Here is a 21824-nt window from a genome sequence, read left to right as displayed (position 1 = left end):
GGGAGGGTGCCTGGGAAGGCGGGCCACCTGAGGGAACCGGGGTGGGCAGTTCAGGGTCCAGGGGCTGCGGGCAGAGACAAAGCCCAGGGCAGTGAGGGCGGGGACAGATCGGGGAGCTCTCCGACCATATGACTGTGGAGCCTGGACTGCTTCTGCTTCCATGAGACTTCAGAGCCCGTGCTCTGCACTGGGAGACGTGACCCCAGTGAGCTGAAGCATGTGGGAGTCTTAAGTCACTGTCATTAGGGTGGTGAGCTTTCCATCACAGGGAGCCAAGCTGTTGGGGCTGCTGTCCCCCAGGGATACGCCAGAGGCTGTTCTTGCTGGAGCACAAGGCTAGCCCTTCCCTATTCTATTACGTGCCGTCAAATGCATTCTGACTCATAGTGACCTTATCACAGAGGCTTCTAGGCTGTAATCTTTTATGATGATTATATTTATTGTGATTTGAATGAAAGTTTACAAAGCAAATTGGTTTTTAATTCAACCATTCAAACACATTTTTTTAAGAACATTAATTACAACTCCCCCAATCACAGTCTCCCCACTCCCTCCCTGTGATTCTCACTCCCATTAATCCATCTAGCCCACCTCTTCCTGCCTTCAGGTCTTTCTCTCTGAGCAAATGCTACTCTTTCCACCGCGTACGATGGGTTATTCTAAGGAGTGAACACCTCCCTGGTGTATCACCTTCTGGCTGCAATCTTTATAAGAGTAGATCTCGAGATCTTTCATCTGAAGAATCACTGGAAATGTTTGAACCCCTGACCTTTAGGTTAATAGCTGAGGGCTTAACACTCTCTTCCAAGCTTCTAGGATCCTGCAGTACTGTTGTTCTGACTCTGGGTCGGCTATGATAGGAAGTTTGAGCAGCTGTGATGTACAGGCTGGTTATTTGGGGGTAGAAGGGAAATGTAAGAGAGGAAGGGTGCAGGGGCTGAGGGTCCCACCACCTCTTTGTCTGAAAACACCGCCGTTCTCATCCCAGACGGGTCCTGCGAGGTCGGGAGCATGCGCAGAGCGCAGGCAACCCCGCGTCCTGGAGCCTGGCCTTATCGGTGCATCACTGGCCCCGGTTGAAAGGAGTCCTTCCTGGCTGTCGCCTCCAGCCTCCGACCGCTGGAGCAGCAGTGCTCAAACCACAGTCTCATGCCTTCTCCTGCACCTCCTTACCCATGGAAAATCTGAGTCAACAAACATGTAAGAAGACAGACACAAATAAAAAATAATGAGGGCATGAGTTTATTGAGTATGCGCTATGGGCCAGACAGCGTTCCGACGGCCTTACTTGTATTATCTCGCGTCAGCCTCCCTTGGAGGGAGATGTGCTGGCTGTCATTCACCCATTTCACAGATGGGAGACCCGAAGCTTAACGTCTGCTTGGCTGCTGGGTGGCAAAACTGGGATTCGAACCAGGAAGTCTGGCTCTAAAGCCTTAAATACTACTCCACGCTGTCGTTAGGGGCTGTCGAGTTAACTTGTAGTGACCCTAAGGACAGCAGATGAAAACCTGCCACAATCTCCACCATGTTCAAGTCCACGGTAGTCACGGCTGCTGCTTCTCCACACTGCCTGTGTGCAAGTGGGGACAGAGGGGCTGAGACAGAGGTGGACCCAGCAAGACAGAGGGAGGAACGGCTGGGAGCTCTGGGCTCTGGGTCCACCCAGGAGGTGACGCTGCTGTCCCTGCCTGAGAGGAAAAGCAGGATGGATTGAATCCTGGGGGTCACCCTGTCCTGTGTCGCCCAGGCCTTCAGAGTGTGGTGTTGGGCACCAAAGAGCAGCCTCAGCCCGTGTCAAGTCTTCCAATGGCAACAGAGTTAGGTGTGTGCCCGAGCTCACCCGGCCGGAGATGGAGCTGTGCTTTGCTGTAAACCCCGGACCTTGGGCCCAGTCTCCCAGGGACCACCCAGTCCTGAGGTGGGCTTGCTGGCTGGGGCTGGGGCTTGTACTGCTGTGTGTGAGTGTGCTTGTGTGTATGCATGTGTATATGTGAGGTTTGTGTGTGCGCGTGACAGCACGTGTGTGTGTGCATGTGTGTGTATGTGAGTGTACAAAGCATGAGCGTATACACAAGTGTGAGTGTATACACAAGTGTGAGTATATACGGAGGGTTCGAGTGTGTCTGTGAGGGTGTGTGAGAGAGTGTGTGAGAGAGTGTGTCCACGAAGGGGAGTATGTGTGCCCTCTGTCTGCTCCGCTGCCCTCTGACCTGCCAGCAGCCCTAAGCCAGTGTCCTGGAGGCAGTGGCATCACCTCTGGCCACTCTGTCCCCATCTCTCAGGTCCCTCTTAACCTCTCCTGCCACCCAGAGCCCCCCACCACCAGCTGAACTAACATGACTGTCACCTTCCTACGTGCCAGAACCCTGCTGAGGATTTCTCATGTCAACCCCATGTCCACCTTCACAGGAAGGCTCCAAGTCATTCCCATTACACAGATGAAGAAACTGAGAGAGACAGAACATTTCTGATCAGTGTCCAAGCTGGCATTCAAATCCAGCTAATTCTCACCTCTGCTGAGAGGTCTAGAGAAACCTCCCTCTCCCCAATTCCTTGAACTCTTGGCACGGAATCAGTACTGTGCCCTGTGCCCTGTGCCCTGGGCTGCTTCTGCAGCAGCTGGCCTAGGCCCTAGGGTGGGAAGGGGGAAAGGAGGAGGGAACGGGCTTTGAGAACAATGAGGAGAAAGGAGAGGAAATCCTCTTGGAAGCAGAGGGGGCCGCAGGAGGCCAGGCCGGCAGGGGTTTCCAGACAGGGTGGGCACTGGGGTCCACAGGCACAGGCCAGGGAAAGGGCGCCCACGCCAGCCTCTGTGTCCCTTTGAGGGACTCTGGCCTAGTCCTAGGTGGGGAGACTGAGGCAGAAAGGATGGAAATCAGTGCTGTTGTGCAGATTCACAGGTCTGGGGAGCTTGATTCTGAGGGGAAAATAGGAGGTGCTTGGGAAGATCACCATGAACTTGACCCTAAGCTGTTGGAAGTGTGGAAGGAGGCGAGGCGGTGGACCAGGTTTGATGGTCCCCTGCCTCTGGGCGGCCAGGAGAGCTGGGCAGAGAAGTGGGATCCTGGGCTCACACCAGCAGCCTGACACCCCACCGAGTGGATCTCACTAGGTGACCCTCCTGATGGCCCCTCACCCTCCTCCCCTCGAGCTGCCCCTAGGTCTATTCACATTGAACAGATCCCACAAAATGCCCACATTACAGATGGGAAAGTGGAGGCTCAGGTGGTAGCTGGCAGAGGAGCCTGGTTCAGGCTGGGCCTGCAGTTCTTCTGTTGCCCCTTGTAGACCCTCTGGAGCGTTTGTCAGGTGATGGACCATTCTGTCTTCCTCCCAGGCCCTCGAGGAGCTGAGGTCACTGGGAGACGGCTGGTTCTCACAGCAGCTGCTGCAGCTACTGCTTCCCCTTGGGACTATAAGAGGTGCAGGGTTGGTGGGGACAGCCTGCTGGTGTCTGGTGCTGAGATTTCTGGAGGGGACCCTGTCAGTGGCTCCAGCCGCTGTCCTGAGGAGGCCTTGCTGTGGGCTGGGCCTTCAGACCCTAGGTTCCCTGGCTTCCCAGTGGGTATCTCTCTTTAGGAAGTGCTGTCTGCCAGGCCACTGCTGAAGTCCCCAACTCCACCTTATCCCAGGAGGGGAACCTCAGCAGGCATGCTCGCTGCTTACACCTGGACAGACCTCTAGTCTTCTGTCCACACACAGATGCTGAAGCCCCTCCGTTCCAGACGCTAGACTGGGCTGCAGAAGACACAGGGCTGAGCCTGTCTCCGTGCTCACTGACTTTGATGTCACAGGCAGCCAATCACGTCCTCTCTCCAGTCTAGCTTCCCCTCTCAGGAAGGGGGGTGGGCCTGGGGTATTGGCAGTCCCCTCAGCTCTTGTTTGGGTGAAGCCCACCTCTCACATGTAGCCTCTAGTACCCTTCCTGGTACCTGCATTGCTAAACCCTTTGGGGTCTCGCCTGGACTGTGGCCACAAGGTCCCCAACCCTGACCGTGGCCACACAGGACCTGGTCAGTCCAGCCCAGGCCTCTCCCTCCGGCCCTGGGAGGTCATGAGACGAGAGCGAGGGGCTTCCTACCTCCCCCTTGTCCAGCACCGAGGAACCACCAGCACGTGAATTCTCCCAGACAGACTGGGCCAGTCAACAAACAGGCCACCAAAACAACAGGGGAGATTACGAAACCCAATTCGGGGAGAGAGGCCATTCGGAGCCTCTCTCCAGGACAGGGGGCGGCGAAACTAGGCCAGGCCTGTGGGTCAGAGCCGGCCTGGACTATTTTTGTACCGTCTGGGGGGTGAGGGCTGATGAAATCCCAGCTGCATTTCACCAAAACACTTTCCCCCGAAGCACGGGCTCCATGTGGTTCAAATTCATTGTCACTTAACTCATCACTCAAGGCTCCGAGCCGCACCCCTCCCCCCACCCCAAAAGACAAAAACACGCAGTCGCTGGCATGCGGGCAAGGTGGGCGTGAGGGATGTGACAGGCGGGCTGGCGGCTGCTCCTGGTTCCCCGAAGGCAAGAACAGGGGACACGCTGCTCTCCAAGTCCCGTGGAGGTCAGGCCGGGAGCCTGGGGTCACTCTGGCTGTCCCCTTCCTTATTGCTGAGAACAGGAAGCGACAGGCTGGAGGTCCATGCACAGGGACGTCCGGAGGTCACGGTGGAGTGTCACGTGTAGGTGTGTTTGTGCCAGCAAGCAAGGAGAGGCCACCGACCCTTCTACCCTTCTTCTCGGTGCTTCTGTGGGAGTTGGCATCCACCCAGCGTCCAGCAGGTTGGGCTGAAGGAGGGGGCTGTTGTTCAGTGCCGTTGAGTCTGTCACAGCAATACCACATCCGAAAGGGCGAAGCCCTGCTGGATCCTGCCCCATCTCACCTGTGCCCCTTGGGAAAGCTACTGTGTCAGCCCATCTCATCGAGGGTCTTCCTCGTCCCTCTACTTCCTCGATGCTCTGTGAGACTTTTCCACCTTGATGTCCTTCTCCAGGGACTGGTCCCTCCTGGTGACGTGCCCAAAGCGCGTGGCACCACGCCCTGCCATCGTTGCTTCTAGGAGGGCCACTGTGGCTGCAGTACTTCCAGGGCCGAGCTGCCTGTTCTTCCGGCTGTCCAGGTGGGCAAGAGCAAGATCAGAGAGGACGGACGGCTGCTCTGAAGGGCCCCTTGCTCCTGGTCAGTCCCATAGACTATGGTCTTTGGTTGAACAACCTGTGCCCTGATCCTAGGCTCTGAGTGGGGTGGCTGTGACTTAGGTACATTTGGTGACAGGTATCTTAGTATTTCTGGTTACTTCTGCGCAACTGAAAGCTAGACAAAGAATAAGAAAGACCAGAGAAGAACCGATGCCTTTGAATTGTGGTGTTGGAGAAGAGTACTGAATATCCCATAGATTCTGAAAGAACAAACAAGTCTGTCTTGGAGGGAGTGCTCCCAGGGTGCTCCCTAGAGGCGAGGACGGTGAAACTTCATCTCACATACTCCTGGGCATGTTGTCCTTGGGAAAAGACATCATGATGGGAAAAGTGGAGATCAGAGAAGGAAAGGAAGACTTTAACAAGGTAGACAGAGTGACCGTAACAGTGGACTCAGCATGTTGAAGATCCGAGGACGGTACAGGACAGGGCAGGCGTCAGATCTGTTGCTCAAGAGTTGCTATGAGTCATAGTTAAGTTGACATTACCTAATAACATCCTTGAACCTGATGTTGTTTGGGAGGGTCTTCAGCTAGGGACAGAATTCCTGCTTTATCCTATGTGCCCTGACCTCTCTGCCACACTGTGGCCCCTCCAGTGCGGGTACGGGGACTGTCCCCAAATGCCCAGTGCTAAACACCGGGCTTGGCACAGAACCCCAGGGCAGCAAATGCTTGTTGAATGAATCAATACATTTTTCAACTCATGCCAAAACACTATTTTCATTATCTTCAGGCCAGACTCATCCAAGGCTGCAGTTTTCCCAGATAAATATCAACCTTGCCTAGTCCATGGTCTGGGATTTAGTTCACTTTCTGAGTTATCCAGGAAGAACAGCCCAGATTCCCAGAGAGGGGTGACCTTAGGCTCCCCTCTTACCCACATCCGAGGTGGCCAGGATCCCCTTTGCTCCTACAATGCCCTGCCAGACTGCCCCCAGCTGTGAGCCTGGTCCCCAGCCCCAGGGGCAGCAGGGCGGGGCTGCAGGAGTTGCCTTTCCTGGGCTGGGTCGTTCAGTTCCTGAGGCAGCTGAGTTGTTTGGGTGCAAACATTTCCCTGTATTGTCCCATTTCAGAAGGCAGCCAAGAATCTAAGCCGAGGGAGGGAGCTCTAATGAAATGCTTCTTCCCTGCAACCCCAAAGAGGGTGGGAGCCTCAAATCACATGGGTGGGCGCTGGGAGGTTGCCCCAGTCCTGGAGGAGGGCAGAATGGGTAGCCCAGTTGGGTGGAAGTCAGATGTTACTAGGAATTGTTGTTTACTGGAGAGCTGGAACTGATATTTTGGCGGGTTTTCAGAGGCAGTCAATTGGTCTGATAAATAAAAGGATGAAGCCACAGCATCTTCAGGAGATGCTGGGAGATGCCCATCATGCCCTTGTTGGCAAGGTGCTCCAGCCTACTTGTGGCCTCCCTCCCAAGATGAAGCAGAGAATGGGCTTCTAGCCCCTCCTGTGAGCCTTCTGTTTGAGGACACCTTTCTGGGGACAGTCATGGATGGAATCGTACCCCAAAATACATGTATATAATGATGTAACTTGGAAGCGATGTAATTATGCTCATGATCAGATAAACTAAATAGTTGGAAGAGGGTTGAGGGTGGAATGCAACACTCCTTAATCCCACCAGAGCCCTCCTCCTGTGTAAAGTGAGTTTCCCTTTCATGTAGCCTGTAAAACTTTTTCTTTTTTGTCTTAAGGGGAGGAAATGGAGCTGAGAGGGGGAGCACAGCGTAAGAAAAGAATTGCCAGGAGTGGAGTGCCTCCTTTTGAGCTAGAATCTCTGCTCAAGGAAGCTCCTTGATATCGGGGAAGGCACACAGAGATCTCTCAGGAGTTCTGGGCCTACAGATGCTAAAAATCCTGACCCTAGCTTATGGCCTTTCCCTAGAGCTGGCTTGAGATGATAGATCTTTTTGTTAAAGGCACTGTTCTGCGCCTTGTCAGCTCTAGAGAACAAAGAGGCTGAAAGATGGGCCTCCATGCTGAACCCCTGTGAACTTCTGGGCCCCCCTCCTTTCTCTGTTTGAGGGTCTTTTAATGAGATAGTGCGTTCTTCACTTAACTCTGGAAAAATGCTTGTCTGTGTTAAGATGACAGTAGACAACACAACATTAATGTTGACCTTTTATTCCCAGGTGGTGCTCCATAGATGGTACATCTGGAAAAGGAAAGTTCTAGCACCCAATACGCTTCTGAACCGTGGGCTCTAATAAAGTCAAATAGGCATCTTTCTTGCAGGACTTTTCAGAGCCTTTAATTGATAGTAGGGGCTTTCGATTGTGACTCATAGTGACCCTATGTACAACAGCCCTGAAACCTGCTCTATCCTGTGCCAACTTTACTGTCTCTGATACACCTACGCTCATTACCCCAGTCCCTGATAGCCTTTCCCAATGCAGTTTGTCTCTTGATTTCCTGGCTGCTGGTACCAAGAGTGTTAATTGTGGAGCCAAGCAAGCTAAAGCTGTTAACAATCTCAGTCTCTTCACCATCCATTATAATGCTGCCAATAGGCTCAGTAGTGAGAATCTTTGTTTTTCTGATGTTGAGCATCAATCCATTTTGAAGGCTGCAGTCCTTGATCTTCGAACCTGATGGTAATGACAATGGTATATATGATTTTGAAACAAAAGCAAAACAGCAACAACAACAACAACAACTATGTATCTATTTAGATATAGATACACACATACATATATATGTTGTTGTTATGTGCTGTTGAGTTGCAAGCTACTTACAGTGATCCTGTGTACAATAGCTCTGAACCCTGCCCTGTCCTGAGCCAGTCTGCCTCTGACATGCCTAATCTGATCACTCCAATTATCATGTCAAACCATCTCACCTGGGCTCTATCTCCTTTGCTGTCCCTCCACCTTTCCAAGCATGATGTCCTTCTCCAAGGAGAAGCTCGCTGCCAACCTGACCATGTGGGACCCTGACCCCATGGTTTTTTTGTTCTCTCCCCTGGTCCTGAAGGGAGAGATGCTGGCAGTTGGATGAATTCTCGTGCTGACCAGGAGGTTAGGGCAAATCTTGTCCATTTCTAACTTGTTTGAAAACCATGACCCACAATTACATCACCTGTGGGTGAGGTAGGGTGAACTAAATGGATTTTTATCATCAGATTTATGATCTAGAGTTCTGGCAAGGGCCATCCCAGCCTCAGGACGGATCTGATTCCAAGATCAGAACTTGGGATGAGTTAAGACTCAAGAGCATGCTATGTTCTCAACGCCATGGCTCCCTATTCCCTGCAGGAGACCCGGGATCCTACAAGCAGGCTCATCCTTGCCCCAGCTGGGGTCCAGCCTGACCTGGGGACATTGGGATTTCCTTCAAGTCCAATGTCCAGATATTTGTGTCCCTGTTCTAACAATGGAAGCTCATCATAGTTCCCAGTGTCCCTGCCTTCCATTTTCTGTCCCATCCCCAGTACGAGAGTCTGCCCTGACCCCCAGCTGTGCGCTAGGACCTTCTTGTCTGATGCTGGACCTCTCTGACTCTGTCCTCCGCCTGGTTCCCAGGGCCCAGACTCCTGTTACTTCATCCCAAGTCTGGCTTAGACCATGTTCATGGTCGTCTCAACAAACGTGGATTCCAACAGTGAGTGAATGAGTTACTCCTCCCATCTGTGCTGGCGGGTCCTCTTTGATTCTGGCTGGAACCCAGGTCCCATCTGGATGGGCTCCTTCCAGGTAAAGTTGTCCAAGCCCTTGTGTCACGGTGATCTAGCCAATCAGTCCTTCTTTGTCCTCTGCACTTCTCACTGTCCCCTTGGGGCTTGGACACTAGACAGGCAAGAAAGAATCAATATTCTCAAGTCAGGGAATGAGACCAGACCTTCACTCATTAACTACTTGTCTATTCATTCAATCACTATATTAACCAACATTTGTTGACCTAAGCATGATCGTATCTTAAGAGAGTCTTTTTAAATTTCAGACTTGTATCAGACTTACCCGGAAATTTTGTTAAAAATGCACATTTCTGGGCTTCACACTCAGTTTCTAACTTAGCATTTTTGGGTTGGGAGTCTGATAATTTGCATATCCTGACGGTAAGGAATCGCGCCGCCAACTTGAAGGCACATGGCTTGAATCCACCAGCTGCTCCGTGGGAGAAAGATGGGCACTCTCCTTCTGCGTGATTTACTGCCTCTGAAAACCTGTTGGATGGGCAGCTATGGGTTGATTCCAACTCAACAACAACAACAGGTGATGTTGATAATACTCGATTGAGGATGAGAACATAAACTGTTATCAGCTGTTAACACTCACGTATGGACTAATCTGTCAGCTGTCAAAACAGAAGATTCCACTTAAGAGAGATTGGAAGTTTTCAGCAGGACCTGGGCCCTTGAGGTGAATGTGGCCAAGAGACAGAAGACCAGTTAAGATTCTCGAAGTGAAGGACAAGCTTTGTCTTTTTTGTTGGACTGGACAGGCTCCCAGAGGTGAGAATCTGGAGAAAGCAGAAGCAGTTCATCTAGGAAGTCCGAGGCCACGCTGGGCACAGGCTGGGATCAGGCCATGGGCCTGCTGCACCTGACCTCTGGGGCTGGGAACAATGGCTGGGCCAAGCTGGCCAGCTGCACCTGACCTCCAGGGCTGGGAACAATGGCTGGGCTGGGCTGGCCCTGCTGCACCTGACCTCAGGGGCTGGGAACATGGCTGGGCTGGGCTGCACTGGCCTGGCCCACTGCCGGGGCACATCTCTGCTTTCCTTCCCAAGCCCCCGCTCCCTCTCCGGCGGCGGCCTATCCAGTCTCCGCTGGCCTCCAGACAGCACATTCCTTAGTGCTGATCTCTTGCCTAGGGCTAAGCACATGCTCTCATAGTGAGGTGGGAAGCAGGGCCAGGGCCTGAGTGAAGAGGAAGGGGGTCTCAGTGGGCCTGCCTGGGGTCCTGAGGTGATCTAAAGACCAGAGGGCACCTGGGGAGGGAGGGAGAGTCCCTGGTGCCCGCTCGCCCTGGGAACCTGGAGAGCTTTCTCCTCTACCCTGTTAGGGGTGGTAGACAGCTCCTGCACCACATCAAGCTGCCCCTCTGTAAAGTGTGGCCCCTTTTCTGTGCATGTTCTACTCTTCAGGGAGAAGCCAGCCCTATGCTGGGCCTTTCCTGGTTCCGGATGGGACAGGACTTCTATTTGCTGAAAGACCTGAGTGAATGGCAGCATGGCCCAGCTTCCCTGTGAGACACCACTGCCCAGCCCTTTGAGTGGCCCACCAGGGTCACTTCACACCAACACAGGCAGCTGTGACCTTCATCTGCTAAAATCAAGCCCTAGAAATAGATGTTCGTAGGGTTTTCAAAAGCCTTTTACTTAAGAAGTAGATGGCCCATCCTGCTTCCTAGTCTGTCTTAATCAGGGAGCTCCACCAAAACCCGTCCACGATGGGAAACCCTTTTGGAATTTGAAACAGCAGTGGCAAAGATTTCAGTATCACAGCAACCCAGCATTTGTTGCAGAAGATGAAGGAATGCAGCCTTCAGTATGGATTGTGTCTCAACATCAAGAAAACAAAGATTCTTACCACTGGACCAATAATAGGCCGTGTCATGATAGATGGAGAGGAGATTGAAACTGTCAACAGCTTCATCTTGCTTGGATCCACAATTAACACCCTTGATACAAGCAGTCAGGAAATAGACACACTGCACTGGGAAAGTCTTCAGTTAGGAACCTTTCTAAATTATTGAGGAGTAGTGATGTCAGTTTGAGGACCAAGGTGTGTTTGATTCAGGCCATGGTCTTTCTGATTACTAGCTGTGTATCCAAGACCTGGACAATGAATAAGGATGACAGGAAACAAATTGATGCCTTTGAGCTATGGTGTTGGAGAAGAGGACTGAACGTTCCATGGACAGTCAACAAAATGAATAGATACATCTTAGAGAGGGTGCAGCCAGAGTGCTCTTTGGAGGCAAGAATGATGGGCTGCACCTCACATATTTGGACATATTTCTAGGAGGTGCTATTCCTTGGAGAGGGACATGATGCTGGGAAAGGCGGAGAGTTGGTGAAGGAGAGGAAGACCCTCAACCAGGTGGAATGACAAGGTAACTGCTGCAATGGGCTCTTGTGTGTTAGGAAGTGTGAGGATGGCGCAGGACAGGACTGGGTTCAGATCTTTTGTTCATAGGGTAGCTATGAGTTATACTCGACTCGATGGTACCTAACAACAGCAAGGAAGAGACGGTGCTGGCCAAGGTGACACACCTTATCAGTGTCCTGTTTCACTCTCTCCCTGTACCTACCTGGTGGGCCCGTGTGCAGAGGGACCTGCTGCCCTGCCTGATAGCACAGGAGTTGGGCTCTGTCTCCTCCTCCCAGACACCCGCCTGAGCTATTTATACCAGCTCTGGGCTCTGCCTTGGAGTTAGATTCAAAACTTAATCTGGGATGGGATCAGGGTAAGCGGCCCACCTGACCTAGGGGCTCAGGCTGTATCTCAGGGTTGGAGTTCAGGATGGAGTGGAATTGGGGTTTAGTGTGGGGTTAGAGTCGGGGTTTGTGGGCTCTGGCTAGAGCTCAGTCTGGGGCAGGTGTCAGATCAGTCTAGGACTCTGGCTAAGGATGAAGGCAGCATTTAGTCAGGGGCTGGTGTCAGCCTCAGCTGGAATTGAAGTCTGGCTCAGATCAAGTTCAGGGTCAGATTACAATTCAGTCTAGGGGCAGAATCACCTTCAGAACGGGTCATGGTTGTTGTTGTTGCTGATACGTGCTGTAGAGTAGGATTCGGATTCGGATCGTAGCTGACCCTCCCTTCCGGTGGGTTCTCAGAGGCTATAAGCCACATGGGAGGAGATTGCTTACCCCATGGAAGAGTCAGTGTATTTGAACTGCCTGCCTTCAGATTGGCAGCAACTTCTTACCCTCTAGGCTGCCTGACTGGCATTTAGTTTGGGATAGGCACTGGGCAGGGCTAGAGTTGAGGACTCATTCTGGATTTAGGGTCAAAGATCAGACTGAATTCTGAGTAGGGACTTGCCTGTGTCATACTGAGTGAGACAGGTCAGGATTAAAGGTGCCCCTGCCCCTCCCCTACGGTTGCCTCCAGTCCTTGAGTCTATAACTTCTCAAATCACAAGAGTGAGGGCTGGGGATGGGCGAGTAGGTGGACAGGGGCCTCTGATCTAGTTCTTCCCTTTTGGTGAGGTATGCCCAATGCCTGTGCTGGATCTGGGAACAGGATGGCCCAGCCACTGAAAAGTGTCTTAGTGCTGGTCTGTGGTCATCCACTTAGGCAGCTGTTACAAGATGGTTGGAGTAGAGAAGGCAGTCAAGGGCAGGAGATCTGTTCTGGGAGGTGATTCCTGGAGCTGGTGGAGAAGAGGAGGGGACAGGCAGGACAGACTTTTCAGGGAGCTGATCGCATGAGGGACTGCATCTAAGGCATCAACTGCACCTCAGTGGCCCGTGTGCTGTCCTTTTGTACAAAGGCTTTTCTCCTGGACTTCTGGTCCCATGCAGGAGGTGGCTTTCTCATTAGGGGCTCAGGCAGGGGCTGGGTCAGGAATTGGTCTTGACTCCAGACAAAAACTCCAGCCCTAACCCAGAACTGACCACTGTCCTGCTCACCAGAGGCCCCCAAATAACGGAGAGCGGGCTTGTGGGGAGGCAGGCTGGCCGCTCGATCACTGGCCCCCCCGGGGCCTCCCCAATTCGCTCAACCCAGCCCCACTCTGGCCTCCTCCCATCAAAGCCGCAGACACAAAGGAGAAATCCCGATTTGCGTCAGGAGAAGGGCCCATAGGGCCTGTGTCTCTGCCAGAAATTTGGCTCCTGCGCCCAGCATAGGATGTCTGTGGTTTCTAAAAGGTGAAAATGGGCTCGGGCCTGCTTCACTGTCTGCTGGAACGCAGGCACTTGGGTGGGAGGCGAGCTCTGGGGTGCTAGTTCTGGAGTTGGGTTGGACTCCGCCTCCTCTAGAGCCCCCTGCCCTCTCACGGTCAAGTCCTTCATTGTCTCTCATGGAACCCACCCTTCTCCAAAAGCTTCCTCTCACTGAGCCTACGCCCCTCATTGAAGCTCCCACTGACAGTCTTCTTCACCGACCTCCTCTCTCTTTCCTGGACCCCATCTTTCATAGGGAACCCTTCCTCCTCTGAGCCCTTCCTCTCCCTTAGCCCCGCCTCTCTCTGAACCCTCTTTCCCCTTAGCCCCGCCCCTGTGTAAGCTCCTCCCCTTAAAAGTCCCATCCCTAAGCCCCTCCCTTAACTGAGCCTCTCACTTAGCGCCTCCCCTTTATAAGCTCCTCCCCTTCCCAAGTCCCTCCCCTGACTCCTTCCCTTATCTGAACCCCGCCTCTCGATTGGCCCCTCCCCTTTATAAGCTCCTCCCCTTCCCAAGTCCCTCCCCTGACTCCTTCCCTTATCTGAACCCCGCCTCTCGATTGGCCCCCTCCCCTTTATAAGCTCCTCCCCTTCCCAAATCCCTCCCCATGACTCCTTCCCTTATCTGAGCCCCGCCTCTCGATTAGCCCCGCCCCTTTATAAGCCCCTCCCCTGGGAAACCTTCCTTAACTGAGCCCCGCCCCTCACAGAGCCTCTTCAGCTCTAAGCCCCTCCTCTCCCTTCCCCTCTCCACACTAACTTGCATGTCTATCTCTTGGGCTCTCTCTGCTCCTCTTTCCATCTCACCTCTGTCGGCCACACCAGGTCCTCTATGTCTCTGAGCAGGGGGCCCACTCCCCAGAGGTTTCATGGTCCTGTGGCCTAGTGGTAAAGAGCTGCGCTGCCAACCGAAGGCACATGGTTACTGTCTCTGAAAACATGTTGGAGGGTCAACTATGAGTCAACTCTGACTCAAGGATACTTAATATGATACGTAATGATAAAAATCCCTGCTGTCTTGTTCCCTGTGCGTCACCCAGCCCCAGCCTGACAAGGAGTGGGTGCTCAGGTGCATTAACTCCAGGGCTCCTGTCTTCCCACTGGGAGGCTGACGTTTGAACAATTGATTTTCTGGAATTCATCCTGAGTTGTGGCTGCTGGGTGGAGCCATTGTTCCCCGGAGGAGGCCTGTCAGTTGTGCCCTCGGTCAGCTTGACCTGAGCGACGCTGCAGGGTGAACCTTCCATGTGGAGGGCTGTGAGCATCAGGCTTAAGGCAGGGTCAGCACAAGGTCATCAGGCCAACTTTCCTGCCTGCCCTGGGGACCTTTAAGGAGTCCAGGCCTCAATACGGAGCTGAGATGAGAAAGACCCAACCTCTAATTCTTGCCCTGAGCCTCTCCTGGCAGCTGTAGTCACACGCCACTACTGGACGCCGGCTTTCCTGTCCTCAGCCTGCACTCCACTCAGGACTTCTTCCCTGGGACACTTCCTTTCCTGTATCCTGTGTGCCAGATGGAAAGTGACCAGGGCCCCTAGGTTTCCCATCATCTGTGGAATATAACCCAAGCTGCTGACACTGGCCACCCACACCCACACTTTCTCTCTGGGGGTCACTCCTTACTCCTCTAGCTCCTGCCAGCTCCACCTGCTCCCCAGCCTTTCTCAGGGGTCCTTGTCAGATCTGACATCCCAGCTCAGCCAGCCCCTTCCTGCCCTTGCCCCTCCCCTAGTCAGGCATCCCACTAGGATTTGAGATTTTTCTAACTGATAGTCAGTTATCTGGGCTGCCAGGACACTGGTAGGTGAATGAATACCTGAGCTGGCAAGAGCCACTGTGTGGCGTCCTTCGTCCCCAGTGTATTGATGAGAACAAGGAGGCCCCAAGGTGGGGACGCAGGGGAACAGGTTACTCCCAAGGCCACCTCTTTGGCCTCTCATTGTTCTTTGCAATTTTCTGGTTGTCTACCTATAGTAATCCTACCTAGAGTTGCCTGAATGGGTTTCATGGAGAATCTGGCTCTTGGCAAGAATGCCTCTTCCAGGAAGCCTCCTGACTTCCTGGCCCTTCTCTGAGCCCTGACCTCTGGTCACTGGCAGCTGTCTTGGCTCTTGGTGTCAGTTACCTTGCTTGATGGGAAATGGTACCCATTAGCAGCATCATAAGAAGGCCTGGTGCTGAGTCCCAGTGTCATCTCTCGGATGCCCAATGACTGTAGCCAAGCACCTGCTCCTTTTAGTCCCAGCCTTCCCGTTTCTAGAATGAGGCCATCGGATTTTGCTGATTTTGGAAGCTTTGCTATGGAATTAGGTCTGGTCAGGGAGGCTGAGCACAGAATCTTGGTGGCCCACTGCTAGCATAAAGTGTAGTAGAAAGAGCCAGGGTGAGGAATCAGCAGGCCTGGGTGAGAATCGTATTCCTGGTCACCTACAGCCCCTAGCAGAGGACCAAGCTCTGAGGAGACCAGGTGGATGGCCACATGTGGCTCCTGTTGAGGGAACATGGCAGGTGTCTGGATGCTGCGTCCCCAGGCGACTTGTTTGGGCAGTGTTCCCAGTAGCTCGTGCTCTGTTCCCAGCCGGTCTTGCTGTTGGGTGGGGCCAGCCCCCGCCTGGGGTTGCTCCCCCCTGCTGATGGGAGGACTAGGGGGCCACCTGGCAGGGGCCCAGCCTGGCCAGCCTCCCACCCCATGTTTTGTTTGCAGAGTTTGGAATGTCCTGGGACTCGATGCTCGGCTCCCTGGGGAGACACTGGTGCCATCTCCTTGATCTCATTGCTGGACAGGTTTCTCCTTCATTCCAGCTTCGGGACTCGGCAGGCTCCCAGGCAAAGCTGCTGCCAGGCCCTGTCCGTCTGTGTCTGTCCCAGTGCTGGCAGCCAGGGACTGCAGCTGGGAGCCGAGGGCTGCCCAGGGGAGCCTTTGCCTGCCTGGCTGCAGTGGGTCCCAGGCAGGCCTCCCAACGTGTTCTTTTCAAACCCCTTTCCCAGCTGTCTCTCATCACAATCCCCTTTGCTAGTGATCCCCTGACACCAATGCCCTGAGGTCCACTTCGAAAGATGTTCTCAGGACCTGGGGAGCTTGGCAGGGCTCAGAAAATGCCAACAGCATTGATTTCTGTTCCTTTAGAGGATCTGACTATATGCCCAGGGAGGGGCCTTGACAAGTGTGTTGGGAGAGTGGGTATCAGGGACACAGAGTGGTGCATATGTGTGCATATATGCACTTGTGCATGTGTGCATATGTGCAGATGTGCATGCATTATTTTCTCCTGAATTCCCAGTTTTAAATATGCATAAACTTGGCAACATGATACAGGATGAGATGTGGACAGGAAAGGGCTAGGAGGGGCACATGGTAGAGGGACCTTGTCAGGAAGGAGCATACACCCTTATCTGGTCCACTTATACGTTTGGTGTACCTGCTTTGCCCTATTAGTTGTCATTGCATGGCTGCACACTTCATATGTTAATGTGGAAACACAGCTAGTGCTGCTATCAGAATGTATGTGTTCACATGGGATGTGCCAGGGTCCCCAGCTTGCAAAGGAGGCATCCTTACCTGGCTAGTATATGAGCTTGATGTATCTGGCTGACATCATCTGCCACTCTGAGTGGCTCACACCTGGACCTGCCTGCCTGAGATGACAGGGTGTCATGTTAGTATAAGGAGGAATCCTCCCTTAGGCAGGAGGGGGGCAAATGGTCTCAGTCAGCACCCGCCCTAGATCTGGACAAATTTTCCTCTTTGCACATCATTAATGAGGAGACTAAATAAGTCAGGCCCTCTGGCAGGTCCCCCATCCCCCAAGGCAGCCTGGCTGGGACTATTAATATTCCCCGTGTTTATGACCCCCTGGCCCTGCTGACAGGCTCCTCTCTTTGGCCGTTGGAATTAATTTTGTGAATCAGAAGGGGGAGGTGGTGGTACAGGCTGCTGGAATCCAGGACGATGACATCTCCACCTCCCCCTGTGAGTCCCACTCACTAATTCTATAAAACAGTCACCATGTCCAACCCAGTTCGGGGCCGCCTGCCTGGCTGGGGCTGCCTCATGCCTCTGCTATGCTCCCCCCCGGGAAGGTGCTGGCCCCAGCCCCAGTGAATCAGGCCCCCTGACACCTTGCACTGATGTCAGTGGGAACTGAGACCTCAGCCTCAAGACCTTCTGGCCTGATGCCTGGGTCCTCGCCCAGTGTGGGGCTTGGCCCCGGCTCACGCCTCTCGTGACCTTCCCATGGACGAAGCCTGGCTGCAAGACAAGGCCAAGCCAGACAGCCTCTCCCTCACTCTGTCCCCTTTCGAAGAGCTGCCCGCACTGGCGCCGGGCCGTCCATTGGCCTCCTCGGGTTTCGAGGACTCGTTCTAAAATTAATATGGGGGAATTCAGGGAATCCGTGAGCAAGTTCCCAGGGAATTATGGCTGCCCTGGGGGCAAGGGTCCCTGCTTCCTCTCATAATTCCCTAATTGACACTTTCCTAATTTTCTACATAGGCAGCCACCCCATTAAAGACAAGGCAGGATGCCTATGTTCTGTATGGGGGGGGGAGGGTTTCCCTCATCCATTCCACCAGTGACAAGTTTCCAGGGAGTCTTTTATACAACATATTCTCTTAAATTATTTAGAATACAATTTGCAAATATTTTCTCTAACTCTATGGATTGCCTTTTAATTTTCTTAATGACGTCTTGTTGAAACACAAGAGTTTTCAATTTTGAAGTCCAATTTATCTGTTTTCACTTTTGGTGTTATAGCTTTAAAAGAATTGCTTAATCCAGGGTCACACAGATTTGACTTTATGCTTTCTTCTAAGAGTTTTATAATTCCACCTCTTCCTTTTAGGTCTTCAGTGCATTTTTAGCTAATTTTGCATATGGTGTGAGGTAGGGGTCCAATTGCATTCTTTTGCAGTGCAATTAGTTCAAGTTTTATCCTGACCTATCATAGGCAACCAAAGCTCTTTCCTCATTCAGTTGTCTTAATATCACTTATGATAAAAAATAATTGACCATAAATGTAAGATTCTTTTTATGGATTCTCAATTTTACTTCACTGATCTTTATGTTTATCCTTATACTAGTACTGCACTATCTTGATTACTGTAGCTTTTTAGTAGGTTTTGAAATTGGGAAGTGGAAGTCCTCCAACTTTTTTTCTTTTCCAAGATTGTTTTGACTATTCTGGGTTCCTTTTATTTCCAAAGAAATTTTAGGTTCACTCCAACATTTTCTGCAAAGAATTCAACTAGGATTTTGGTTGGAATTGCATTAAATTTGTAGATTGATTTGGGGAGTATTGACATTTTAACAATATTGAGTCTTTTAAGCACTGGACATAGGATGTCTTTCCACTTATTTAAATCTCCTTTATCTTTCTCAATGATATTGTGCAGCTTTCAATGTACACATCTTACACTTCTTTCGCTAAATTTATTTCTAAGTATCTTATCCTTTGTAATACTATGGTAAATAAAATTGTTTTCTTAATTTCATTTTTTAGTTGTTGTTGTTGTTATGATGTGCTGTTGAGTCACCTATGACTCATAGCAATTCTATGAACAACAGCTCTGAAGTTTGTCCTATCCTAAACCAACCTCACCATCTCTGATATACTTGACCCCATTTGCCATAGTTACTATGTCAGTCCATCTCGTTAAGGGTCTTCCTCTCTTGCATTGACCCCTTCTGACAACAAGCCCACAGTATGTGTGTCAAAGTTTCAAAATCCTTGCCTCCAAAGAGCAATATGGTTTCACCCTTTCCAGGACAGATCTGTTTGTTATCTTGGCATGTTCATGGTGTGTTCAATACCCTTCTACAGTACCAGAACTCAAAGGCAAAGATTCTTCTTCCATCATCCTTATTTGTTGTCCAGCTCTCAGATTCATAGTAATTGAGGAAACCATGGCTTAGATCAGGTACACCTTAGTCTCTAGACTGACATAATTGTTCTTTAGCACTCTGGTGAGGTCCCTTATATTAGACTTTCCTAAAGCAACTCCCATATTTTTTTTAAATATGGAATGCTTCACGAATTTGCATGTCATCCTTGTGCAGGGGCCATGCTAATCTTCTCTGTATTGTTCCAATTTTAGTATATGTGCTGCCGAAGCGAGCACGCAACTCCCATTTTTATCTTCTGACTGCTGATGCCAAGGGTGTTGATTTTGGATCCAAGCAAGATGAATTCATTAACAACCTCAAGTCTTTTTTCCATCTATTATGATAGTGCCTGTTGACTCAGTGATGAGAATTTTTGTTTTCTTGATGTTGAGATGCAATCTATATTGAAGACTGCAGTCCTTGACCTTCTGCAACAAATGCTTCAAGATCTCCTCATTTTTGGTGAGCAAAACTGTGTCATATGCATAATGCAGGTTGTTAATGAGTCTTCCCCCTATCTTGATGTCACGTTTTTTTTCTTAAAATTCAACTTCTTGAATGATTTGTTCAGCATATAAATTGAAATCGTATAGAGAAAGGATACATCCATGATGCACTCTTTTCTTGATTTGGAACCATGCAGTGTTATCTTGCTTTATTTAGACAACAGCTTCTTGGTCTAGATAGAGGTTTTGCATCAGTACAATCAAGTGTTCTGGGATTCTGGTTCTTCTCAATGTTAGACATAATTTGTTGTGATACATACAGTCAAATTCCTTTGCCTAGTCTATAAAGCACAGATAGACATCCTTCTGGTACTCTCTGTTTTCAACCAAGATCCATCTGACTTTAGCAGTGATATCCTTAGTGCTATGACCTGTTCTAAATCCAACTTATATTTCAGGCAGTTCACAATGGGCTATTCTAGTCATTTTTAGATGATCTTCAGCAAGATTTTGCTTACATGTGATGCTAATGGTATTTTTTAATAATTTTCACATTCTGTTGAATCACTTTTTTTGGGAATGGGAATAAATATTAATCTCTTCCAGTCAGGTGACCAGGTAGCTGTCCTCCAGATTTCTGGGCACAACCTAGTGTGCCCAGAATGTCCAGGGCTGCATCTGTTTGTTAAAATATTGACATCAAGGATATCATCCATGAAGAAAGCAAAAGGTCATTTCAAAGATCGATGAGGAAGAAAAGACCAAAAAAGATGTCAGAAGAGACTCTGACTGTTGCACTAGGAAAGAAAAAAAAAAAGAGGAAGAAGAAATGACAAAATTAAGGAGCTGAAGAGAAGATTTCAAAAGGGCAGCTTGTGAAAACTGGGCAAAGTATTACAATGAAATACGCAATGATCTGGAGTCAGAAAATAAAAAGGGAAGAACTCACTCAGCATTTCTCAAGCTGAAGGAACTAAAGAACAAATTCAAGCCTTGAGTTGCAATGCTGAAAGATGCTTCAGGCAAAATCTTGACTGATTCAGGAAACAAAAGAAGATAGAAAGAATACACCCGGTCACTGTACCAAAAAGATTTTATTGACAAAGAACTGTTTCAGGAAGTATCATATGATTAAGAACCAATGGTAATAAAGGAAAAAGTTCAAGCTGCTTTGAAAACATTGTAAAAATAATAAGGCCTCTGGAATTGGTAGAATACAAATTGACATTCTGGGGTAGTATTACTTGAAATATGATTTGACATAAATGAATGACATAAGCCTAATTTATGACTCAATTTGTCAAGGCTCTATTATGTAAAATGGGATCTACCTAGAACACTTAGCCTAGACAATACCTATGGCCAGTGCTCTGATCACCTGCCCTGCCCTTTTTCATTGCTTGGGTCCAGTATTCCATGGAACATTTCAACCCCTCATTCCTTATCTCCTCTACCTCCAATCTCTTTGATAGAACCAGCCTTCCTCCTACTGTCCAAATAATTCTAAAGATGTAAGGCCCCATCTTAGAGTCTCTAGTGGTACTTCATCTGTGAGTATATTTGAAGCACTAAAGTCTTGTGTTTAAGACCCTTCATCTTAATAAAAAATCATTGTCAACCTCAACAGTTTAATTTTATTTAGATCCCAAATCAACACCCATGGAAGCAGAAGTCAAGAAATAAAAAAAAATAAAAAATTGTGTTGCATTGGGGAAATATGCTATAGAGGAGCTATCCAAAGTTCTAAGGAGCAAAGATGTTAACTTAAAGAATAAGGTGCACCAGATCCATGATATTTTCAGTTGATTCCTGTGCATCTGAAAATTGGACAATGAATAAGGATGAAAGAAGAAGAACTGATGCCTTTGAATTGTGATCTTGGCAAAGAGTATTGGATATACTATGGACTGCCAAAAGAACTAATAAAAATATTGAAAACCCAAAATCTCTGTAAATGTTCATTAAAACTAATAAAATTTAATAAAAAAAAGAACTAATAAAAATAAGTGCAACTAAAGGGCTCCTTAGAGGCAAAAATAGTGAAATATCATTTCATTTACTTTGGGCATATTTTCAGGAGGAACTGGTGCTTGGAGAGAGACATCATCCTGGGAAAGGTATGGTCAGTGAAAAAGAGAAAGACCTTGAGTGAGTGAGATTAATCCAGTGGCTACCACTATCAGCTTGAGCATGATAGAGATCATAAGGAAAGCACAGGACAGGACAAAGTTTAGATTTGTTGTTCATAGGGTTGCTATGACTTATAGTCAACTTGATGGCCCCTAACAATATTCTCATGTAAAATCTTTTCATTGCTGGCTCTTTGTTGATGATCCCTGTGGGCCTTGTCCACTGAGATGTCCAAGACCCTGAAAAGTCAACATAGTTCAAGGGATGCCTTGAATTGGTTTCTCCCTCATGGTCTCTATCTTCTTCATCTGCAGCACCTCCATATCCTCACC

The 21824-nt window shown here is 50.0% G+C and overlaps 1 protein-coding gene across 1 annotated transcript in view; it reads left to right on the top strand.

Annotated features, from left to right (window-relative positions):
- WBSCR28 (Williams-Beuren syndrome chromosome region 28) overlaps nt 1-17401 on the top strand; it is a 28404-nt gene extending 11003 nt beyond the window's left edge. The window contains exons 7-8 of the mRNA XM_006889786.1: nt 16905-17005; nt 17229-17401. Coding sequence (XP_006889848.1) covers nt 16905-17005; nt 17229-17401 — 274 coding nt within the window. The remainder of the gene's footprint in view (nt 1-16904; nt 17006-17228) is intronic.
- The last annotated feature ends 4423 nt before the right edge of the window (nt 17402-21824 follow it).

This window comes from Elephantulus edwardii, unplaced genomic scaffold (genome assembly GCF_000299155.1).
Source record: "Elephantulus edwardii isolate Elephantulus edwardi_28Jun2011 unplaced genomic scaffold, EleEdw1.0 scaffold00080, whole genome shotgun sequence".
Lineage (NCBI taxonomy): Eukaryota > Metazoa > Chordata > Mammalia > Macroscelidea > Macroscelididae > Elephantulus > Elephantulus edwardii.
This window is presented reverse-complemented; position numbering and strand designations above follow the sequence as displayed.